The 19,060-nt window shown below is 33.0% G+C and overlaps 1 protein-coding gene across 2 annotated transcripts; it reads right to left on the bottom strand.

Moving 5' to 3' along the window:
• Window positions 1–4,138: 4,138 nt before the first annotated feature.
• Window positions 4,139–11,632, bottom strand: LOC123705173 (tyrosine 3-monooxygenase). 2 transcript variants are annotated; one of them, XM_045653834.1, is made up of 8 exons: window positions 11,386–11,632; window positions 7,426–7,537; window positions 7,196–7,309; window positions 7,034–7,075; window positions 5,896–6,715; window positions 5,280–5,406; window positions 4,885–5,114; window positions 4,139–4,674 (listed from the first exon to the last, which is right to left on the bottom strand). In XM_045653834.1, the coding sequence occupies exons 1-8, from the start codon at window positions 11,449–11,451 to the stop codon at window positions 4,500–4,502; spliced, it is 1,686 nt and encodes a 561-aa protein (XP_045509790.1). In that variant the 5' UTR covers window positions 11,452–11,632; the 3' UTR covers window positions 4,139–4,499. The 2 variants fall into 2 exon arrangements, with proteins under 2 accessions (XP_045509790.1, XP_045509791.1); XM_045653835.1 differs by having other exon boundaries at window positions 7,034–7,072.
• Between the last annotated feature and the right edge of the window lie 7,428 nt (window positions 11,633–19,060).

The raw sequence follows: 19,060 nt of genomic DNA, 5'->3' as shown, positions 1-19,060 counted from the left end.
GACAACAAAAACAACAACAAAAAGGTGTTACAAATACGAGTAGCAGAATCAAATATTAGATTTATTTATCACGATAAGCAAATGATGACTGATGTGCCGCCGATGAGTTAAATATTCGTATAAAAACAAATTCAAAATATAAATAAAAAAATATTTACTGACTAACAAACCTTACTGAAAAATCTGCAACATCAAAGAACATTTCCGAAATGTTCGAGTATAACCAAAAAGAGAACATCGTTTACTCGACGGTAAAGATATCCTTCATTCTGTCAAAAATTAAGTGGTTAAATAATTGCATGTAGTACTTTGAAAAAGGGCTTTAATTAAACAGAAGCATTTGCAGTCCCGTCGTGTCACGATCCGGTATAATTTATAATTCGCATCGATTATGCTAATACTAGTATAGTATTATATCTGTGCCAATACTAAAATGTCACGGGACAGATAACATCGCGTAGCATCTGGCGAAGCTCTATTCCTTACAATTCACACAATAATTTACAAACTACGATTATTTGTATCTGTAGGTAATTCGGTGAACGTGAATAATGTTTTTCTAATAATGGTCGTACGTATTAAAAAGTAAACTTTTTGTTCTATTCCACAGTTAACCAATCTTTATACGGTACAAAACAGTTTATGTTCACTAAAACAATAAATTACAAATTCCACTCAATTTTAATAATGGTGAATTGGTATTTATGATATGTATTAAAAATACCAATTTAAAAATTATACGCTACACAATCAGATGGTTATATTATAGTTTTGTTAAATCGAATATGTAATTTGTTAAAAGAGCGAAAACATAACTTTTATAATAGTAATAACATGGGCGACTATGTAAGAAGTGAGTTATATAAAGATACATAATATTACGCCAGAGGATACATTTTTATCTTGACTAATTATCTACTAATTCGAAAAAATAAAAGAAACATTTTATCTGTCCATTCAAGAATACAAGTATCGATTGCTATTTCTTTTTAACCCTATTTTGACGTTATTAGACTAATAAATAATCTGTTAAACGGATTAAATGAATGAATGAAAAAAATGTATGAAAAATTATTTATTGTACACCTTAAAGGACAATTTAAAACACTTATTAACTTATTTAAAAATGTACAGAGGGCGCCTTATCTGCAAGGCAACCCAAACGACTAGGACAAATGCTGAGTATGGTGAACAGTGGTGCATAATAAATTAAAAAGTGAAAGACGGATACTATACTATAAGATCCTTTATTCCCCATTAAGAATTTCCTTGTAATATCAAATTAATTACAATACTAATCAGTTTTCCAATTTCAGATTCGACAACGAATGAATCTACAAATCAACAATTTGCAAGAGAATTTTGAAATGGCTGAGATTCGCCTGCGAACGCTGCAAAGTCAAATTGCGTCTCTGAAGAATAGCTATGCAGTTATTTTAGCTGATGATGATGATAATGGGGAATTTAATAAAATAGTGACTACATGTGATTGATTGTGTTATAATTATACTTCGATATATAGAGATTCGAAATAAATACTTCATAATGTAACATTGAAAGAAAATTTCATTCAAGCGTATTAAAAATACTTATATATAAACAACTTTTCAATTCGCTTTTAAATTTTTAAACAAGCTAATTGTTATAATATTAAAGTACGCTTTTGTTATTTACAACTATTTGTAATATTTTTCTAATCATTTTAATAAATTTTATTGATATACTTTGTGTTTTATTTATTATCTTGATGAATGAAATGAAATGAAAGTTTAACAATCCCCAAGTACCTTTTTATATGTGATGATTCTTTCGTATTTTTAGTATTTCATACATTCTTCTTCACAAACTTTTGACCTGACGATTCGAAACACAACAATTGGCTTAATATAATAGTGATGCTTTTTAAAACGTACCTAAATTTACGAAAATTATAAATTTTTTAACACATTGTTAGCATGTTTAAATAAAAGTAATGTAAATTTTTATAAGTATTACATTACTTGTATATTTAAATTCAAAGTATAGGTACACTAATTCATTTTTTGGATTTGATAGGTAACTAAGTAAATGCGCATTATTTCAAGTTTTCCTCCAAAACGGCTTAACCAATCCATATTCCATACTTTAATACATATTATAAATGCAAAAGTAACTCTGTCTGTCTGTCTGTTACTCAATCACGCCTTAACTACTGAACCAATTTGCATGAAATTTGGTATAGAGATATTTTGATATTCGAGAAAGGTCATAGGATAGGTTTTATCCCAGAAAACCCACGGGAACGGGAACTGTGCGGGTTTTTCTTTGACTGATCTATATCATATATAATATTGCCGCTACATGACATTATATCGTTTTTTCTGTATTAAGGATTATTTTAAAATCATAATATAACAAAATTTCCTGCCATTTACATTTGGTATTGTAATGAAGAAGACTGAATAATAATTAGTGAACAAAGGTGATTCACAAAACAGGTGCTATATTTTTATTTGGTAGGTACGTAAAAACAAAATTGAACTCAACCTTGACCGAGTTAAAGTTTTTCAATAAATTTTTTATCATTATATTGAATTATATAAATTTAAAGTGTAGGAAAAAAGACAACAAAAACAACAACAAAAAGGTGTTACAAATACGAGTAGCAGAATCAAATATTAGATTTATTTATCACGATAAGCAAATGATGACTGATGTGCCGCCGATGAGTTAAATATTCGTATAAAAACAGAGCACTCGCACACATTATCTCACGAGTTAATTATTTTCCTTTTAAGCATGTACCAAATCTACTTAAGTTATAAAAAGTAGAAACTTTAATATTCAAGGTAATAAATGTAATGACTGACAATCTTATATATCAATTTTCGTTTCCTAGTTCCTGTTACTTTAAATTATTAGTGTATTGCTCTATAAGCGCAACAATTTGGGTGTATCTCGGTTATCAATATAATAACAGGAACTAGCGGCGTTGTTGTTCAATGTCAACGATCGCTATGCGGTATTGAATGGCTAAATCTATTGCACCTGCATACTTGTTACGTATACGGGAAAATTAAAATTGCTAAAGTAAGCAATAAAGCTTTGTCTGCGCCCTTGTTCGTTTGAGGCCGTGCCTCTCGTTCTGCGTTTAATGTCAACACGAAGTGCGACCTTTTTTTTTTATACAACATATTATATTTTTTTCAGCATATCATTTGCTGCAATGTAACCCGTTTTTGATTAATTCTCAATCTCATTTAACAATGCTCTTTGTCTGCGCTCGTAATGGATACTTTTTGCGTTAGTTCTAGATGGTTCTAATTGCTATTATGAGGAAGTACCTCGCTTCTAATAGTGTGGGTTTGTATGTTTTACGAATAAATGCTTCATAAGTAGCCGAGTCAATGTCGCTTTAATTAAGTCGTAGCTTATCTTAGATCGCAATTAAAGTATTTCTGAAGATCCGATTGAAGCGAAGCGAGATCCCCAAGGAACGGAAAATCGCATTACAGGTACCGGACTGTTCGACAATGATTGCCAATAGTCCCTATTTTTAAATTGCTTTCAAAGAATTTGCTCATCTTTTATTCTCTTTCGAGATATAAATAGTGCTCTTCGATTAAAAGGTAGATGTACGTAATGCTTGTTACGATGTAATAATTATTATGTTCTGAATACACGTTAAGATGGTCTAAGGTCGTTGGTGATTAGTAATAATAGAATTGAAATATTACTCAATATTTAATGTGTTATATTACTAAGTTTGTTGAAATACCTACAGTATTTTGTTTATTTTGTTTATTATGACTTTAATTTCGTGGGCTTGCCTATAGCTGTTGTTATACAATGTTATGCATTAATTATGTAGATATATAAAATAATATCTCTGTTATAAATACACCTGGGATATTAAAATTATTAAAAGTGGATATTACACGTAACACGACAGATCGTAACCCGTACTTATCCTTACAATAGCCCTTTATATCTACAATCAATAGTAATTAAGCCTAAAATTACTCAGACTCAGGTGTAGGTATCTACTATACATTTTTGTCCTGAGGTTCTTTAATAATATATATAAATTTAATTATTGTTGAATGCGGGGTTTAATTTTTAAATCATGACATCATTCGTGGGAAATAAAACGACTGAATCCACTCAAACACATATATTTACTGTTTGATTTTTTACACTTTTTTGGTGCTCCATTTTTATTTGTTTGTGTTTTTCATTAAATTATAAATTAATACTAGTAAAATAGTTAAGGTCTCGCGAAACGGACGCGGTCTCCTTAAATGGGCAATCGGGATGACCGCGCGATTTCCGAGGCCCGGGCAATGAGCTCGGCATAATAAATAATAAGGTACAAAAGGAATTCAACGAAGTACCATCCAATGGTTATCACTCTCTCTCACACGCTCCACACGTTAACAGTCTTACATCTATAATATCACTAGCTATACAGGACGGCCATGCCGTGTGCGGGTAGGTATCCGGTCGGGTTTTGGGTGCGTTCATTCGAAATGCGTGCCTTTCATCTTCTTCACGGCGTTGGTGAGGTGCAGCATCTCCGTGTTCAGTTGCCAGATGAGAGTCTCCAGTTTGTCCACGGAGTCGAGCACCTCCACGCGCTCGGTGTGTGGGTTGAAGCGGACCTCGAATGGTCGTGACATAGTTGACACCCAGCGTCTAAAGGAAATATAACTCATTAATAATCTGCTAATATAACTATGCATCGGCTTAAACCATTCATCATTATTTGGAAGTTAATCAAGAATCTATGTAATAAAGTTGTTTATACACAATCGTGATCGTTATAACTTGTATCATTTTCAAAACTTGATACTTTAACATAGAGCGGAGGAATTTAAAATTTTCCCTAAATATGAAAACAATTACCTGAATTTATCTTTGGCGTCTTCGAAGCTTTCAGCGACGTAGTAGATTGGTTGGTATTCTTGGTCTTGGTAGGGCTGTACGGATGTGGATGCGGGTTCGAATGGCCTCAATTCAGGTTTGTCGCTCAATGCGTGAAGCAGTTCCCCGATAGAGGACAGAAGAGCCGCACCGTAAGCCTTCAGTTGCTGGTTTTCTTTGCAAAGACCGAATTCAACAGTGAACCAATATACCTAGAACAAGGAGATTTCATTCACACACCATTTCACCGTACCTAGTTGTAACGCAACAAAATATGTCAAACATTTCAAAAATTCATAAACATCTCGCATAGCTAGGGCCCATATAAATAGTCGCAAACGCTTTCGATATTATATTGTTAAGCATTATTAACTTACAGTTGATAGCTTTTCGATTTCCGAGTCCGAAGCGCCAAGAGAAGCTAATCCGATTTCTTGTGAAAATTGAGCAAAGCTAGGGTCGGCCAATAGCGGGATGTGTCCGAGAAGTTCATGGATGCAGTCACTGTAAACAACAACACGTGTAAAATGCCTGAAGGTCAAGGTGCATCCTGTAACCGAGACCGGTAATTGAATTGATTCGCCATCGTGGAACTATATTAATGCACTTTAAGTTTCAGTGTCAGCTGAAAGCTGCAGTTGACTTTGAACTTCGCCACCCTGCCCCGAATCGAGTTAAGATAATTAGAGGCGAGGCTTTTAACGCTGTTACAATTCCATCACGACCTTATATCGGCTTTCAAAGGGTCTGACAAAGCTTTTAAAGCCGGGTTATTGGAGTGGAACAGATTTAATATTGTATAAATATTGCGAACCTATATTTTATATTGTGTGAGTGATATTTAAAGATATGTATAAAATTATATATAAAATTTTTGATTTTCTACAGCACATACATAATAACTGGTAACTATCGTTCTACAGTTAGAATTTTGTGAATAATTTTATATGAGAAGTAATTAGTAAGAGTAATTTAAAATACATTGACACTTACGGTTCAGGCGTGTGGAAGGGAGAGTTAGCGTGGCGGACGTATTGAGTAGATTGGAAGACACGGAAAGCGAGAGAAGCCAAGAAGTCGCGAGCAGTAAGTAGACCAGCAGCAGGGCGCAGCGTGAACCCGGTGTGCTTGCGAAGGAAGTTACTCACATCCTCGAGTTGAGGAATGCGGTGGGGCACAAAGATATCAGCCTCTTGCAACTTGTTGAACGCGGCTTTGTATTCCCTGCAGGCGTGTTTAGGCATAAGGTCCAAAACAGTGTTGAACACTCGCTGCCAAGTGGAATTCTCCGATTCACTGTAAGAGATGGATGGGATTGGGTCTCCGTATTTGTACGCGAAAGCGATTTCAGCGATTTGCTTTCTACGCTCTCTGTATTCCTTGTCAGCAAATCCAGGATGGTTCATGTCAAGTTCCGGCTCGTATTTGGTCATCAGATGGTTGCAGTTGTCTAGGTCGGCAGCGTGGCGCGGGAACCAAGGTGTTTTGTTGGAGATATTGTTTTCGGAAAGAAGGTTGACACCAGTGAAAGAAGTTGATTGACGAAGTGCCCTGATGAGTTGTAGTAAGTTGACGCGAGGCATGCTCACTTTCACGAGAGCGTCAAATTGGATGCCAGAGACTTGCGAGGGTCTTGTCTCAAGATGTTCGACACTTCCCTTGTAGTTGTCAATCGTTTTAAGGATGCGAGCGAGGGTGCCCATTCCATCTCGCATACGCAATAATAGAGCAGCCTTCTGGATAACTTGTTCGGCTTCAGGACTTTCACTTGCAGCGTTTTGAAGAATTATCTCTTCTTCGGTGAGAGTATAATCTGAAAGGGTATTGCAGGTTGATATATTTATGCAAAAACTTGTTGTTTATGACGTACGTTTACAAAATGAATGGTGCTAATTATAAGTCAACTAGAGGTCCGCCCCGGCTTCGCCCGTGGTACATATTTCGCAATAAAAGGTAGCCTATGTCCTTTCTCGGGTATCAAAATATCTCCATACCAAATTTCATGCAAATTGGTTCAGTAGTTTAGGCGTGATTGAGTAACAGACATACAGACAGAGTTACTTTCGCATTTATAATATTAGTACGGATTAAGTTTTTTCGTTTATAATTTATGTTGAATAACAGTACTGACCTTCATCTTTCTTTCCTCCATCGTCACCGATATCAGCATCTGCTATAAACCAAAACAATAACAAAGAAAATAAATAAATGAACAGAAAAAAACGTAAATAAAAGCAAAAAATAAATTAAACATAATTTTAAAATAGCGTAATATCGTAACAAAAGAAATTACCAAGTTGTCCATTCTTGGTTTCGTCTTGATGAGTACCGTCTTCAACGGTTGGGGTGTTATCACCGTTGCCTAGATGAGCGACGTCTTGGATAAAGTCAGTTTCCAAGCCAGAGTCTAATAATAAAAAATAATAAAAACAAAAAATAAAAATAAAGAAAACATAAAAATGTTGAAAAATAAAAAGTGAAGAAAAACTTGATATAATAAAACAAAGACACTAATTTACTTACCATTAGCGCGGGCGCGAGCCTCTTCTAATACACTTTGTTTGGTCTGTTTTACAACAAGTGTTTCAAATCGTGCATCATCCACAAGCGATCGACGGCGGGATGGATAGCCGTTCTAAACAAAAGAAAAAAAACTCTATCAAAAATCGGAAACAAAGTAAATGCTCCTTATGAGAAAGCTATAAAAACATCCAACCACAAAAGAAATATAAATCTCTTCGAGAGCACAATAGAGCTAAAAATAGGTTGATGTCTAAATCCTTATAAATATAAAGTGGTCGCATGGCATTATATTTCATGTGCGAGTGGGAATTGCTTTTACGAAGTTCCTAAGCTTATTTCCTGCGTGGTCGGACGCTAAAGTGCTGCCATTTCAATCCGGATGCGATTCGAGGCAAGATGGAGTTGTACAAAGGATCAGAACTTTCTGGACCACTGCACTTGAATAGCCAATCATTGTTCAAAAGCTACAAGTTTAAACTTTTCCTACAAATTTCGAAATGCACAATTAGCTCCGAAATTACTATCTACCTGTACAAAGCTATGAAAATAGGCCATTTTTTAATACAGTACCTATTATTAAACTAATGATGTTTACAAATCTACGACGTGCTTTGCATCATGTCTCGATGCAACAATGTAATTAATCATTAGATTTTTATCGCCATTGTTATTAAATAAACCAATTTAAAAACAGTCAATTACAATGCAGTGATTAATTTTTACACGAAGATTGTCGTTTGTGTACATTTTTATTAAATTACAGATGGATTATGTTTATGCAATGAAAACAGTAGAGACAATTTTCCATATAAGTTATGTGAGAAATATTTATTTCAATTAAAGTATTATTTCGATAAGTTGAAATGAAATGGGCTTATTCCGTCCGAACAATGAGATGCAAGACTACTTAGTAAGTATGATGACTTATAAACTGAAGGACTATCTCAGGAAAAAGTTCCGTTACAATAGCTATCCATGTTATTTTTCCTTAAACAGTGGTATCATCAATGTCAGCGTAATAATTTCGCAGTGACCTCAGATCTTTGAATTTAACGTTTTCCTCCGAGTTAAGCTTCAGAAGAGCTATTAGGTAATAACATCTCAGTGTCACATTCTTAAAGTTTTCCTGAACGTGTTGCGAGGTAATTACGACATTCCGATATCGTATGTAAACGTATGCGTTTGTAGAATTCATTCATTATCGGAATGCTCGAGTGTTAATATTGCAATATGTTGAGGACGCTATACAATTGTAATGATGCACACGGAGATGTCAGGTGACACTGAGCGTGAGATATACGTTTTCCAGTAGAGTGACGGCGTTTGTGTGTCAAGGGTTACTAATCACACGTCTCGTTACCTAGCCCCTGAAACTGCGCGAAGGCTTGCCCTTACGTATTATGTCATGGGAATTAGCAAAAAAAGAACATGAACATTTTCGAGCGTCTGCAAGATGCATCCCGCTGCGACAGCAGTAAATTAAAAAAAAAGTTCAAAATTATATGGAGCGTTCTAATGTGCTCTTTAACTCGAGAATTGCCTCGTAGCATTTGTTATAATCATAATTTAAATAAACAAACTGCCGATTGTAATAACGCTAAGACATACAACGGTGGCCTTAGTTTGATTATAAGAAAATCTAGGTTACGTTGTCTGTCATTAATGTTTTTACAATTTATTGTCTGTCCAAGTCATAACTAAACGGAGTCTCCCTTGATCAGGATCACCTTGAGTTTGTATATGGTTGCAATTCTATGCACGAATTAATCTAGTGTGAACCTGACCTCTGAGGTAACGAAATACCTGACGTGAATTAATGTGGTGATAAATGCTTCTGTGACATAACAAGAATCTGATCATCCAGTAGTTATAAGCCTATTAGATTCGTATCGTTAGCATACATTACGTTATCGAACAGATCTTTGAACGATTACATGTTTTCGAATTAAAAATTCATATAATCATAGTGTTTATTGCGGAAACGGCATGTGTCGCGCTCAAGTTAAAGGTCCGCCTAACTGGAGCGGTTTGCTTGAAAATCCGGTTAGTATAGCCTTGGTATCCCCGACCACTTCACCATTCCAATTGGATAGTAATTAAGTACGAGTACGACTGACCTGCCACCCTTCAGGCTAATGTCGACCGCCCGAATATCGGTTTATGTTCCGAAATTCAATTTCCCAATTTTATGTCGATTCCGTTTTAATGGACAGATTTGGAACTGCACTCGTTACCCGTCAATGTAACGTAACTTTTTGTATACTTTGACCGCGACGAACAACCTCGTTTGGTCAAGGGCGCTTTATAACCTCGAATTAGTTTTAAACATGGAATTTAAAGTTTCGAGTGAGTAAGTAAATATTAAGATGGCGCATAGAACTCGTGATTTTTACGATTGCAAATATACTTGTCGATACATTAAATATTATTTTCACGGTCGTGTCATTCGAATGATTTTAACGGTTTTTATTATCTTTAACAGAGTGGGTGAGCGTCGCTCCAGCTCGCATACCGACCTTCGATGGTCAAGGAAATACAATCATTCAGGTACCAATTATAAAACGTACGTTAATGATTACATGTTAGTTACACACCTATGTTTCGCACAGCACAAGCAAATAGTTGCCATTTTTATTCGCATCGCTAACATACTTTTATTGTATACTATCGTCTAGAAGCAACTTCTTTATCATGAGGAAACATTTTCGATCAGTTAAACAATGGAATTTACAGTTGGCAAATATAATATAATATTTTCTGGGATTTCTGGGCTCAAAACCGCCAAAATTATTTCGCATGACATTTCGCATTAGCGGTACAAAGATCTTAAGTTAGTTAAGGAAATTATGTAAATTTTAATCATAATTACAATCGTCGAGATGCGTTAACCGATTGCTGGTACTGAATGTCTTGAATATCGACAATAGAAATTATACAATAATGACACTAATAATCGTAAGCGGAATTTTTTATCTGTAAACAAACGCAGACACGTAATCTTCTTATTCGGTATAATTTCGAAAACATCGATTAAAGTAATATTTACGGAACTCTACGCGGTTTGTGAGTTTAATCGTGTGAAAGTTAAGTTTAGTAAGTTATACTTTAATTTGCGCGACGGTTTTACATCTTGAGTATGTAATTATTCGGTGTTACGCAGACGACAATAATTGGGTGCTCCGTAAGAGCTTAATAGGAGAAGTTCACACGATTTCTTCTATTACGACGTGTAATGTTTTTGATATAGTTAACTGCTTTTATGAATGGGACGTTTGTAAATTTTGCTTTGGGTAGGTCGATATTTTTATGCTCAACTTAAAGAAGCCTATTGTTACATAGTTGTTACAAGGTCGATGATTTGACATGTAACAAAGTAGGTAACTGTGATTAAAGATGTTTAGCATAATGTGCATGGTGCGAATTTAATTTATGCAGTGTCTTTGTCGGACGTTGCCCCCTTTTTAACTTACAAATTAAAAAGTAATTTGTGTAATATTTATTTTTATTTTCATATAATTCATAGGTACTCGAACTTGACCCCTATGTTTGATTAGTTACGCACTTATCTCATTATTATTGTACAGGCAAAATTGGTATCATTTGATATTGAAGGCTTTTGTTACATCGTTAAAATCGCAAATTAATATAAAAATATATAAAAACTATAATTTGAGAAGCAATTTAAGAACGAGATCGGAAACGGAACATGCTTTGTGGTTGGAAGTCTTTGTTGATTCAAAACAATGCTTAGATATTGTAAATACTGAATGAATGTGAAACTTTAAATCAATCCAAATGAGAATATGTCACTGGAAGCACAATTAGCTGGTACAAAGCATCCTTGAAGCCGTCTTCTGAACTACATGAACCGAGTGGAAAACTTAACGAAACTTTTCACGATCGAGCGCGGCTCCAAGGAAACTTTGTCGAAGCGACAAGGCTTGTGATAGGGCTCCTCACCTCGATGCTGTAGGACTTCTTGATGGCGAACATCTCACGGTTCTTCTGGGCAGCTGCGACGGCCATGGTGCACAACACTTGGGACTGGGGGCCTGAACGAGGGTTCACTGCGCGTTTAGCTAGCGTACGTCTGCGAGAGCCTTCTGTCTCGACCACTGGCGGATGCCTGTCTGTCTACGACTGGAGCTGTCGTATTACAATAGCTAACTAAACTTTGGATTGCAAACAGACCAATGCATGATGACCGTTCGCAAGAACAGTTTAAATAGTGTTAGGCGCGCGCCTCCCCACCCCGGCGCCTTTCGTCGCGCATGCGTCACAGCCCGCGTCCCGCGCGCTCGGCTGCTGCTCCTGGCCTCCTGATGCACTGGAGCCTTCACACCCTGGCCACCCCACTTCACTTTAGACCCTTCATCCATCATACTCCATATGAGACAAATCAAATCCGTAATTGCTATCGCGTACACGATTCAATTTTCGTTAGACATTTTTTTTTTTCAATTACCCGAATGTGCTTTGGTTTGTGATTTGGGATTTTCTGTAAAATTTAAAAATAAAATTTCGATCGAAATATTATATTAATGTTGTTAAAATAATATGAAGTTTCGATTTGATAATTATAATATGCTTTGTAACTTAATGAAATATACTTAATGAAATTAAACGTAAACCCTTTGTCTTCGTGTTTCATTGGGTTATCAATGAATTGATATATCACCTAAAATATAATTATTTTAGCCATATAACATGAGAAAATTAAAATTAAAGCGAAATCATGACTTTTTCAAAAGTTTGTGCCATTATTTGTTATTTCTGTGTAGTTTGGGTGTTGTTTATAAATAACCGACTTAAAACTTATTTCATACCTAGAAGAATATATATGTATTTAAAAGCATCATAACATAAACCAACAGTGATTTTCAAAAATCACACACATTTAACGTCGTATAACCAAACTAAAGATAAGAATCAGCACTTTGAATAATTTCGTAATCGGATTGAATTTTTCAAGTTTGATCAAATTTGTCATTAGTTCGAATTAGTTGTTCGTAGGTACCGATCACATATTTGTTGGGCCTGGCCTTATTTTACCAGGAAGTGAGTTTATTGAAACTCGGAACAGGATATATCAATGTGCGTGTTTCAATGACTTTATAGCTGACATAATGTAACATATAAAGATTTTTATTTCACAGAAGCCCATATTATTGTTCTCATTTCCACTTATAACGCCATTAAACTGAGCCTTAATTCTGTATCGTACATAGGTGCATACATGTTCACATTGAAATTATGCTTCGACATTTAATTTTTAAGTTTTTTCATATAAATTGCTATAGTCTCTATTTACTAAAGAGTTTCATTGGACAGCTCTTTATTCTTAACTCTTATGCAAATCTAACATTGTGAAAACTAGTAATAAGCCAAGTATAAATTTTTCCATCTGACGAACAATAAGTGGGTAAAATAAATCATCCAATTATGTAACAATCATCTTGCTAAATGATGAAACCGCAAGCATCAAGTCGCCTGATCATTTACCTGTCATACACATATGAAACTGTGATACTAGTCTTACTTTGGTTATATTATTACTGTTAATACTACTCCTATAATCTCTCTTAACTCCTAATTATACTCCTTGCATTAGGAAAGTTAAAAATGGCCTTTAATTTTGGACTGATTAAATTCGATTCAAATATTGAACGCCAAATTGTTACTGTTTATTAGTTATAACTTAGCCTTAATCTTTGGAACTTATTAAATTCCATCAAATACATCATTTATTGCAATGCACTTAATAACAAACTTATAAAATAAGAAGCTATATTATATCGTTTGCCAAAACAGCCTTGCCGGTTTACCTTAACATCGCATGCGAATCAAAACTTTCGCATCACACGGGGTTTACCGTTCCACCAAAACAAACATACCTACTCGCTTACGTCAAACTCGTTTGAATACCCCATTTGAAATTTATAATTTGTGCATAATAATAAAAAATAATTTATCGTTTTTTTCGATGCTTTTGCGATCGCATGTTGAAATGTTTTTTGTATATGTATTGCGCTGGTTTTGTTTTGGTTTAGGTTTGTCCCCCGATTGCTACGTAAGTGTTACACAGATCTTTCAAGGAAATAGTTTTGAACTGTCTATGTTTCATATTTAATTCTTGTGTAAGTGTGAATTTATTAATTAAATATATTATATTTATGATAATTTATTATCATTCAATATTGTTGGTCTGGGACAAAAACTAAACATATATTATTTATCATTTTACTTTCCCTTACTCTACGTAGACTTCAGATAGCTAAAAAAATTTATCTAGTTTCTGTAGTTCAAATAAAGATCAAATCTTTCATTTCTATAATATAAATAAAACTATTTGTATTGATTAATATAATTGTTATAATCAAACAAGATACACTATTGAAAAATTAATCAGATTCTAATCAAACCTTCAACAGGCGTAAATTTAAGCTTAAAAGGCAAAAGTAATTACTTAATAACTGTGTTAGTGTGCTAATTATGTAGTATTAATTCACGGTAAAAATCAAAATATAAGATAAATCAGAGATTATAAGTTACCAGTTTCATTAAGGTAATTAACGATCGTATTGTATTTTAAAATGATTTCGTTTCTTACTACACAACACGGCTTGTAGATGCGACGCAGTATTTATTTTATTTTTTCTTTGTTTTCCGTCTGCTACAAATTTATACAATAAAAAGGTTTATTTTTAAGATGATTATTTTTATAATGCTACAACGCCAGGCTAGTTAAGTTACCCAAAAACAGCTGGTGCGATTTTAGTTATATTTGTATAATTTTTGTTTAAAAACTGAAGTTTCTTGAAAATTCATAATATATAACTTTCGCTTTCAATTCTAGAGTAAATAGCCTTTTTTTCTCATATTATTTTCATAAGATCTATCGGACAAAGCCTGGTTTGTAGTATTATTATTATGTTTTAAAATTGTTATTATGTATTTTAATAAACGTTTTATCTAAATTACAGGATAAAATAAAACAAATAATTTTATGGATTAATCTTTCTTGAGAATAAAGAGTATATTTACTTTTGTTCCAAAACAATGTTTTTTTTTTAATATTAGCGACTTGCTGCTCACTCAGGATTCTTCATGTAAACCCTGGATATAGAGTATAGCCCCGTTACTCGGTAAGAAGTAGCTTTCTTATGATAACAGTTTTTCAAAACCAGTTTAGTAGATCTAGAGGTTACCCCCTATATATAACCTCACAAAACCCCCATACGTGACCCCTATAGAATATATTATACCATAATAAACAACTTAAGATAAAATGTGACATTCATAGAACCGATTTGCCATTTAAGGAAGAAAATGCATTATGTATTAAATGTTGCAATTAATAAATAAAATTAAACGAATACCTTGCATAGATACTGGTTGTGAGGAAAAAAGTTCTGTGATGAAAGTTAATGTTCGGGGAATACCTCTGGGAAGATTTATATGTACGTAGGTAAGTGAGTCATGGTTTACACACTGTAACAATTTTGCGGTAAACTCTTAATTGGATGTATGACTCGCTTACTTTACGTGTGCAGTGAGTTGACATTTTGTTTGTAATCGGTTTGATAATAATTATGTATTATATTGAGTAATAATTTTGAAATTATATTTTTGTTGTACGTGCAAAATATAAATAAATATTAAATAGCTTCTCTCCCTTTACTCCCCATTGCCCCTTATAAGTAGTTATTCCTTTTTTGCTCAAATTTTTTGTGTTAATTATCCTAATCATAAAGCCAAACCCAACGAGCCACAAATCATGGAAATTTGTATAGTCGTTTTAGAGTTGTAGTGTTGTTTTTCTGTCTTTTAATTTTTTTTTAATATAATACCAAACTTTAAGTTAACTCTGATATAAAAGTATCTACATCCTTTTATATAAAAAAATAAACTTAACTTAAGCCTAGGCTTATATTAAAATTATTAGCAACTTAAAAATGCAGTGTGTCACTTTTAATCAGTCTTTATAAAATACGTATTAAAAATAACTTTAATAACGCTATTCGACATTAATAGCGTATGGCTCTTCTCAGAATGAGTTATATTAATCGAGAATCAAGTACACGTAAGCTTTTGCAAGCACCACTCTACATCGACTCAGCCGGGAAGTGCTCTACCGCCCATCATGTCAAAATCTCTATGTAGAGTTCGCGTCAAGCCATTAAATTGAGTAGCGTCGCAATAAAATCAATAACACTCATTCAAGTACACTGCCACTTCCTCAAGGTAGAGCTAATTGGAGAGTGGTAGAGTTTGCCTGGCTCTACCACTTAAAGAAATAATATACATAAAAGAAAGTCGTGCTAGTTACAACACTAGAACTCTGAAAGGACTATACAAATTTCGATGATTTATGGCTCGTTGGGTTTGTCTTTGTTTCGTCTATATAAATAATATTACAGCATCTTTATTCAAAATTCTAGCAAGAGCAAGAGTATTTATTATTAGTAGTAGCAGAAGTCATCTCTGGATACACGCTGCGTTAGTAGAAGAGCTAATAAAGTTCATTTGTTGAAAAAAATAATTTCTCAATATTAAACAATACGATTTATATCTGCATAAGGAAAAATAAACGGAACATCTCAATAAACTCTACAATCAGTTGTTTAAAGTAGAGTTACTTTATAGCATTATTTATATTGACTTCAATAATGAGTTAAAAAATAGAACTCAATTTAAACTAGGAAGTGATTCCCCCACCTCCGCTAACTTAACTGGCTGACCATGCGGACGACACTGACCATACCAGCTGAATTACAACTACTATATACTTAAAATAAAGGTGAAATACAAATTCCTAATATTTACATTGCTCACAATGTCACTCTAATGTATAACAACCCTTGTAACTGATCCTTGAAACTACGAAAGTGAAAATAAAAATGAAATAATAGAAAAGACATGGTTAAATACAAATGTTTGCCTATATACTAATATTATAAAGATTGAGTTTGTTTGTTTGAACGCGCTAATCACAGGAACTACTGGTCCGATTATAAAAATTCTTTCAGTGTTAGATAGCCCATTCATCGAGAGAGGCTATAGGCTATATATCATCACGCTAAGACCAAAAGGAACGGAGCCACGCGGGTGAAACCGCGGAGCGCAGCTATTTTGATGATAATACTTTTTGAAAACATTAACAAAAACACTTTTTTATTGTACACCGTTATATAAATTAACATTTTACTCGTATAGTCCATTAAATTCACACCTGACGTGCAAACTTAAAAATCAAGGATGTTTTAGATAGGTTTAAAGTAGACAATTGACATAAGCTTAATTTTAATCTAATATTTAATTGTATCAAATGTTTCTGTAATAAACAACGGCCTTGCTTCAGTTACGTTTTTAATATGACATAATAAACGGGTACCAAGTCTTTAAGAATTTATCATCGAAAAGTATAAAATGTAGGTCAAAGGTTGTCTTTCCACTGACTTTGATATCAATGGCAGAGACTATAATTTACTCTAAATCCATTTTAAGGCGGTCTTAAAAGAATCCTGTTTCTAATTGAAAGACTCAAATATTTGAGAATATAAATAAAACATGATGGATATCATACGTATCACTATATTTTGGAATCAAAAGAGGAAGCCCGTAATTTGATAGAGCGCAAGTAGCCTTGATAAAAGTTAACAAATCTTATGCAATATTATTTAATCTTCAATAATAAAATTACGATTTTAACACATATCAAATTGCACTAAGTGGAACAATTTTATTCAACCATAAAATACTTATATTAAATCTAAAGAAATTTGTTTTTCTTTTAAAGTATATGAATGGACTCTATGAGTAACATTTAAGTTTCTTAATGACAGAAATAGAAAGATCTTTAACACTTTTTGGATCAAAATGAATCGATTATTATTAACTTATAAACCAACATACAATGTAATATGTAATACAACAGGTACATAATGAACTATGTGTATTACAATTTAATTATTATTTTATCATCTATTTTGTTCAAGGCAACATAGGTTACAAGGTTTTTTATAAAGTTTTTTTTAAACGTAATATTATTGTCAATTTTATATTATAAAATATTATGATGTGTTAATTAATTGTATTAAAATAAGATAATCTCTAAATTAAATATTTAAATTTTAAACCATAAAATGACGGTAGAAACAAAAGGTAAAAAAAGGTAAATTTTGTGGTTTCTATAGTATAAATTAATGAAATAAGTAAACCAATATATGAAAATATTTATGATAAAATTAATGGAACTGTAAAATACTAGGTACTCTAATAGGTGGATTTGTTATTTAGTGGATATTTAATCGTATTAACATAATATTATAGAATGAAATTAATTCATAATTTGTTTTAATATACAACTGTAAGTTTATATTATAATCACAATATAAGGTCGCTTGAAATACTGGTCCAATTTTGAAAAATTTATTTTTTTACTTACAAGTTTTTGTTTATACAAGCAATTTTTTGCCAAGCTCAATTGTTTGAATACTACCGACGATATACATGCATATCTATAAAAGCATGAAATCTTTTCATTGTCTTATAAACGAGTAATTGTAGACAATTTCTTATTAATTTTCCAAGTTTCCGTATTCTTATAGTTCTATGTAAACAGTAAATAATTATAAAGTTTTTCAAAAGCTTTGCATACCACCGGAATCATATTACCTACTAGCCAAGGTCAATGCGTAATCAATAATTCATGATTACAATTATATGCATCATAACTTATTTTACTTGTTTCTATGTTAACGATAAACATGACTAAGTTCAACGGATGTATGTTATCAATCAATTGATCACGATTAAGTATTAAGTTGAGACTTAATTGATTTATGATTTGCTTAATGTAGTTCAAAGATGAAAGGGTCACAGTTGAGAGGGTTGTAATATTGTACCATATACTTCCTCCTTGATATAACGAATAACTGTAACAGCTATTGTACTCCCGTGATTTCCAAATTAAAGGAAATTTCATATTACGCGTATAGTGCACTATTTGTTAACAATCTAGATTCTAGCTTCTTATATACAGGATGTCCCACTATTGGCATACTAAGCGCAAAGGAACTTGTAGTTTTGCATACACTGATTAAGTAAGAAATACTTAAACAACAAAATTACGTCTAAATTTTTTTGCTAATTTTTTCCTGAAAATCCATGTATTCTTCTCTAGCTTCGCGCAACCGGCATATACCTACCGCTTTTCTAATGTGAGCATTTTGTCTATGAAAACATTCGTGCTGGTGGCAAAGTTGGGCGGGTTGCATTGTTATGGGTGTACACATAGAGTTTAAAGAATTCATCTATTTGAAAAAAAAATGCGTCAGGAATTTTATAAGTATTGTTTACGTACTCAGCGTATGCAAAACTATAACCTCCTTTGAGCTTAGTATACCAACAGTGGGACACCCTGTATATATTATGTATAATCATAAATAATCAAGATTCGCTTTAATTTCCAAACAAAAGCGCTTACTAAAATAAATCCACATAATCTATAATGTGAAAAGTTTTACTGTATAGTGTATTTAAAAAATAATCTTCGTCAAACGCGTTATATATTTTTTTCTAAATACATAGTGTAAAAATTTTTGTATCCAATAAAAGATTGTTTAATTTTCAA

The sequence above is a fragment of the Colias croceus genome, chromosome Z (assembly GCF_905220415.1).
Source record: "Colias croceus chromosome Z, ilColCroc2.1".
NCBI lineage: Eukaryota > Metazoa > Arthropoda > Insecta > Lepidoptera > Pieridae > Colias > Colias croceus.
The sequence above is the reverse complement of the archived record's forward strand: the minus strand, read 5'-3'. Positions and strand labels throughout refer to the sequence as shown.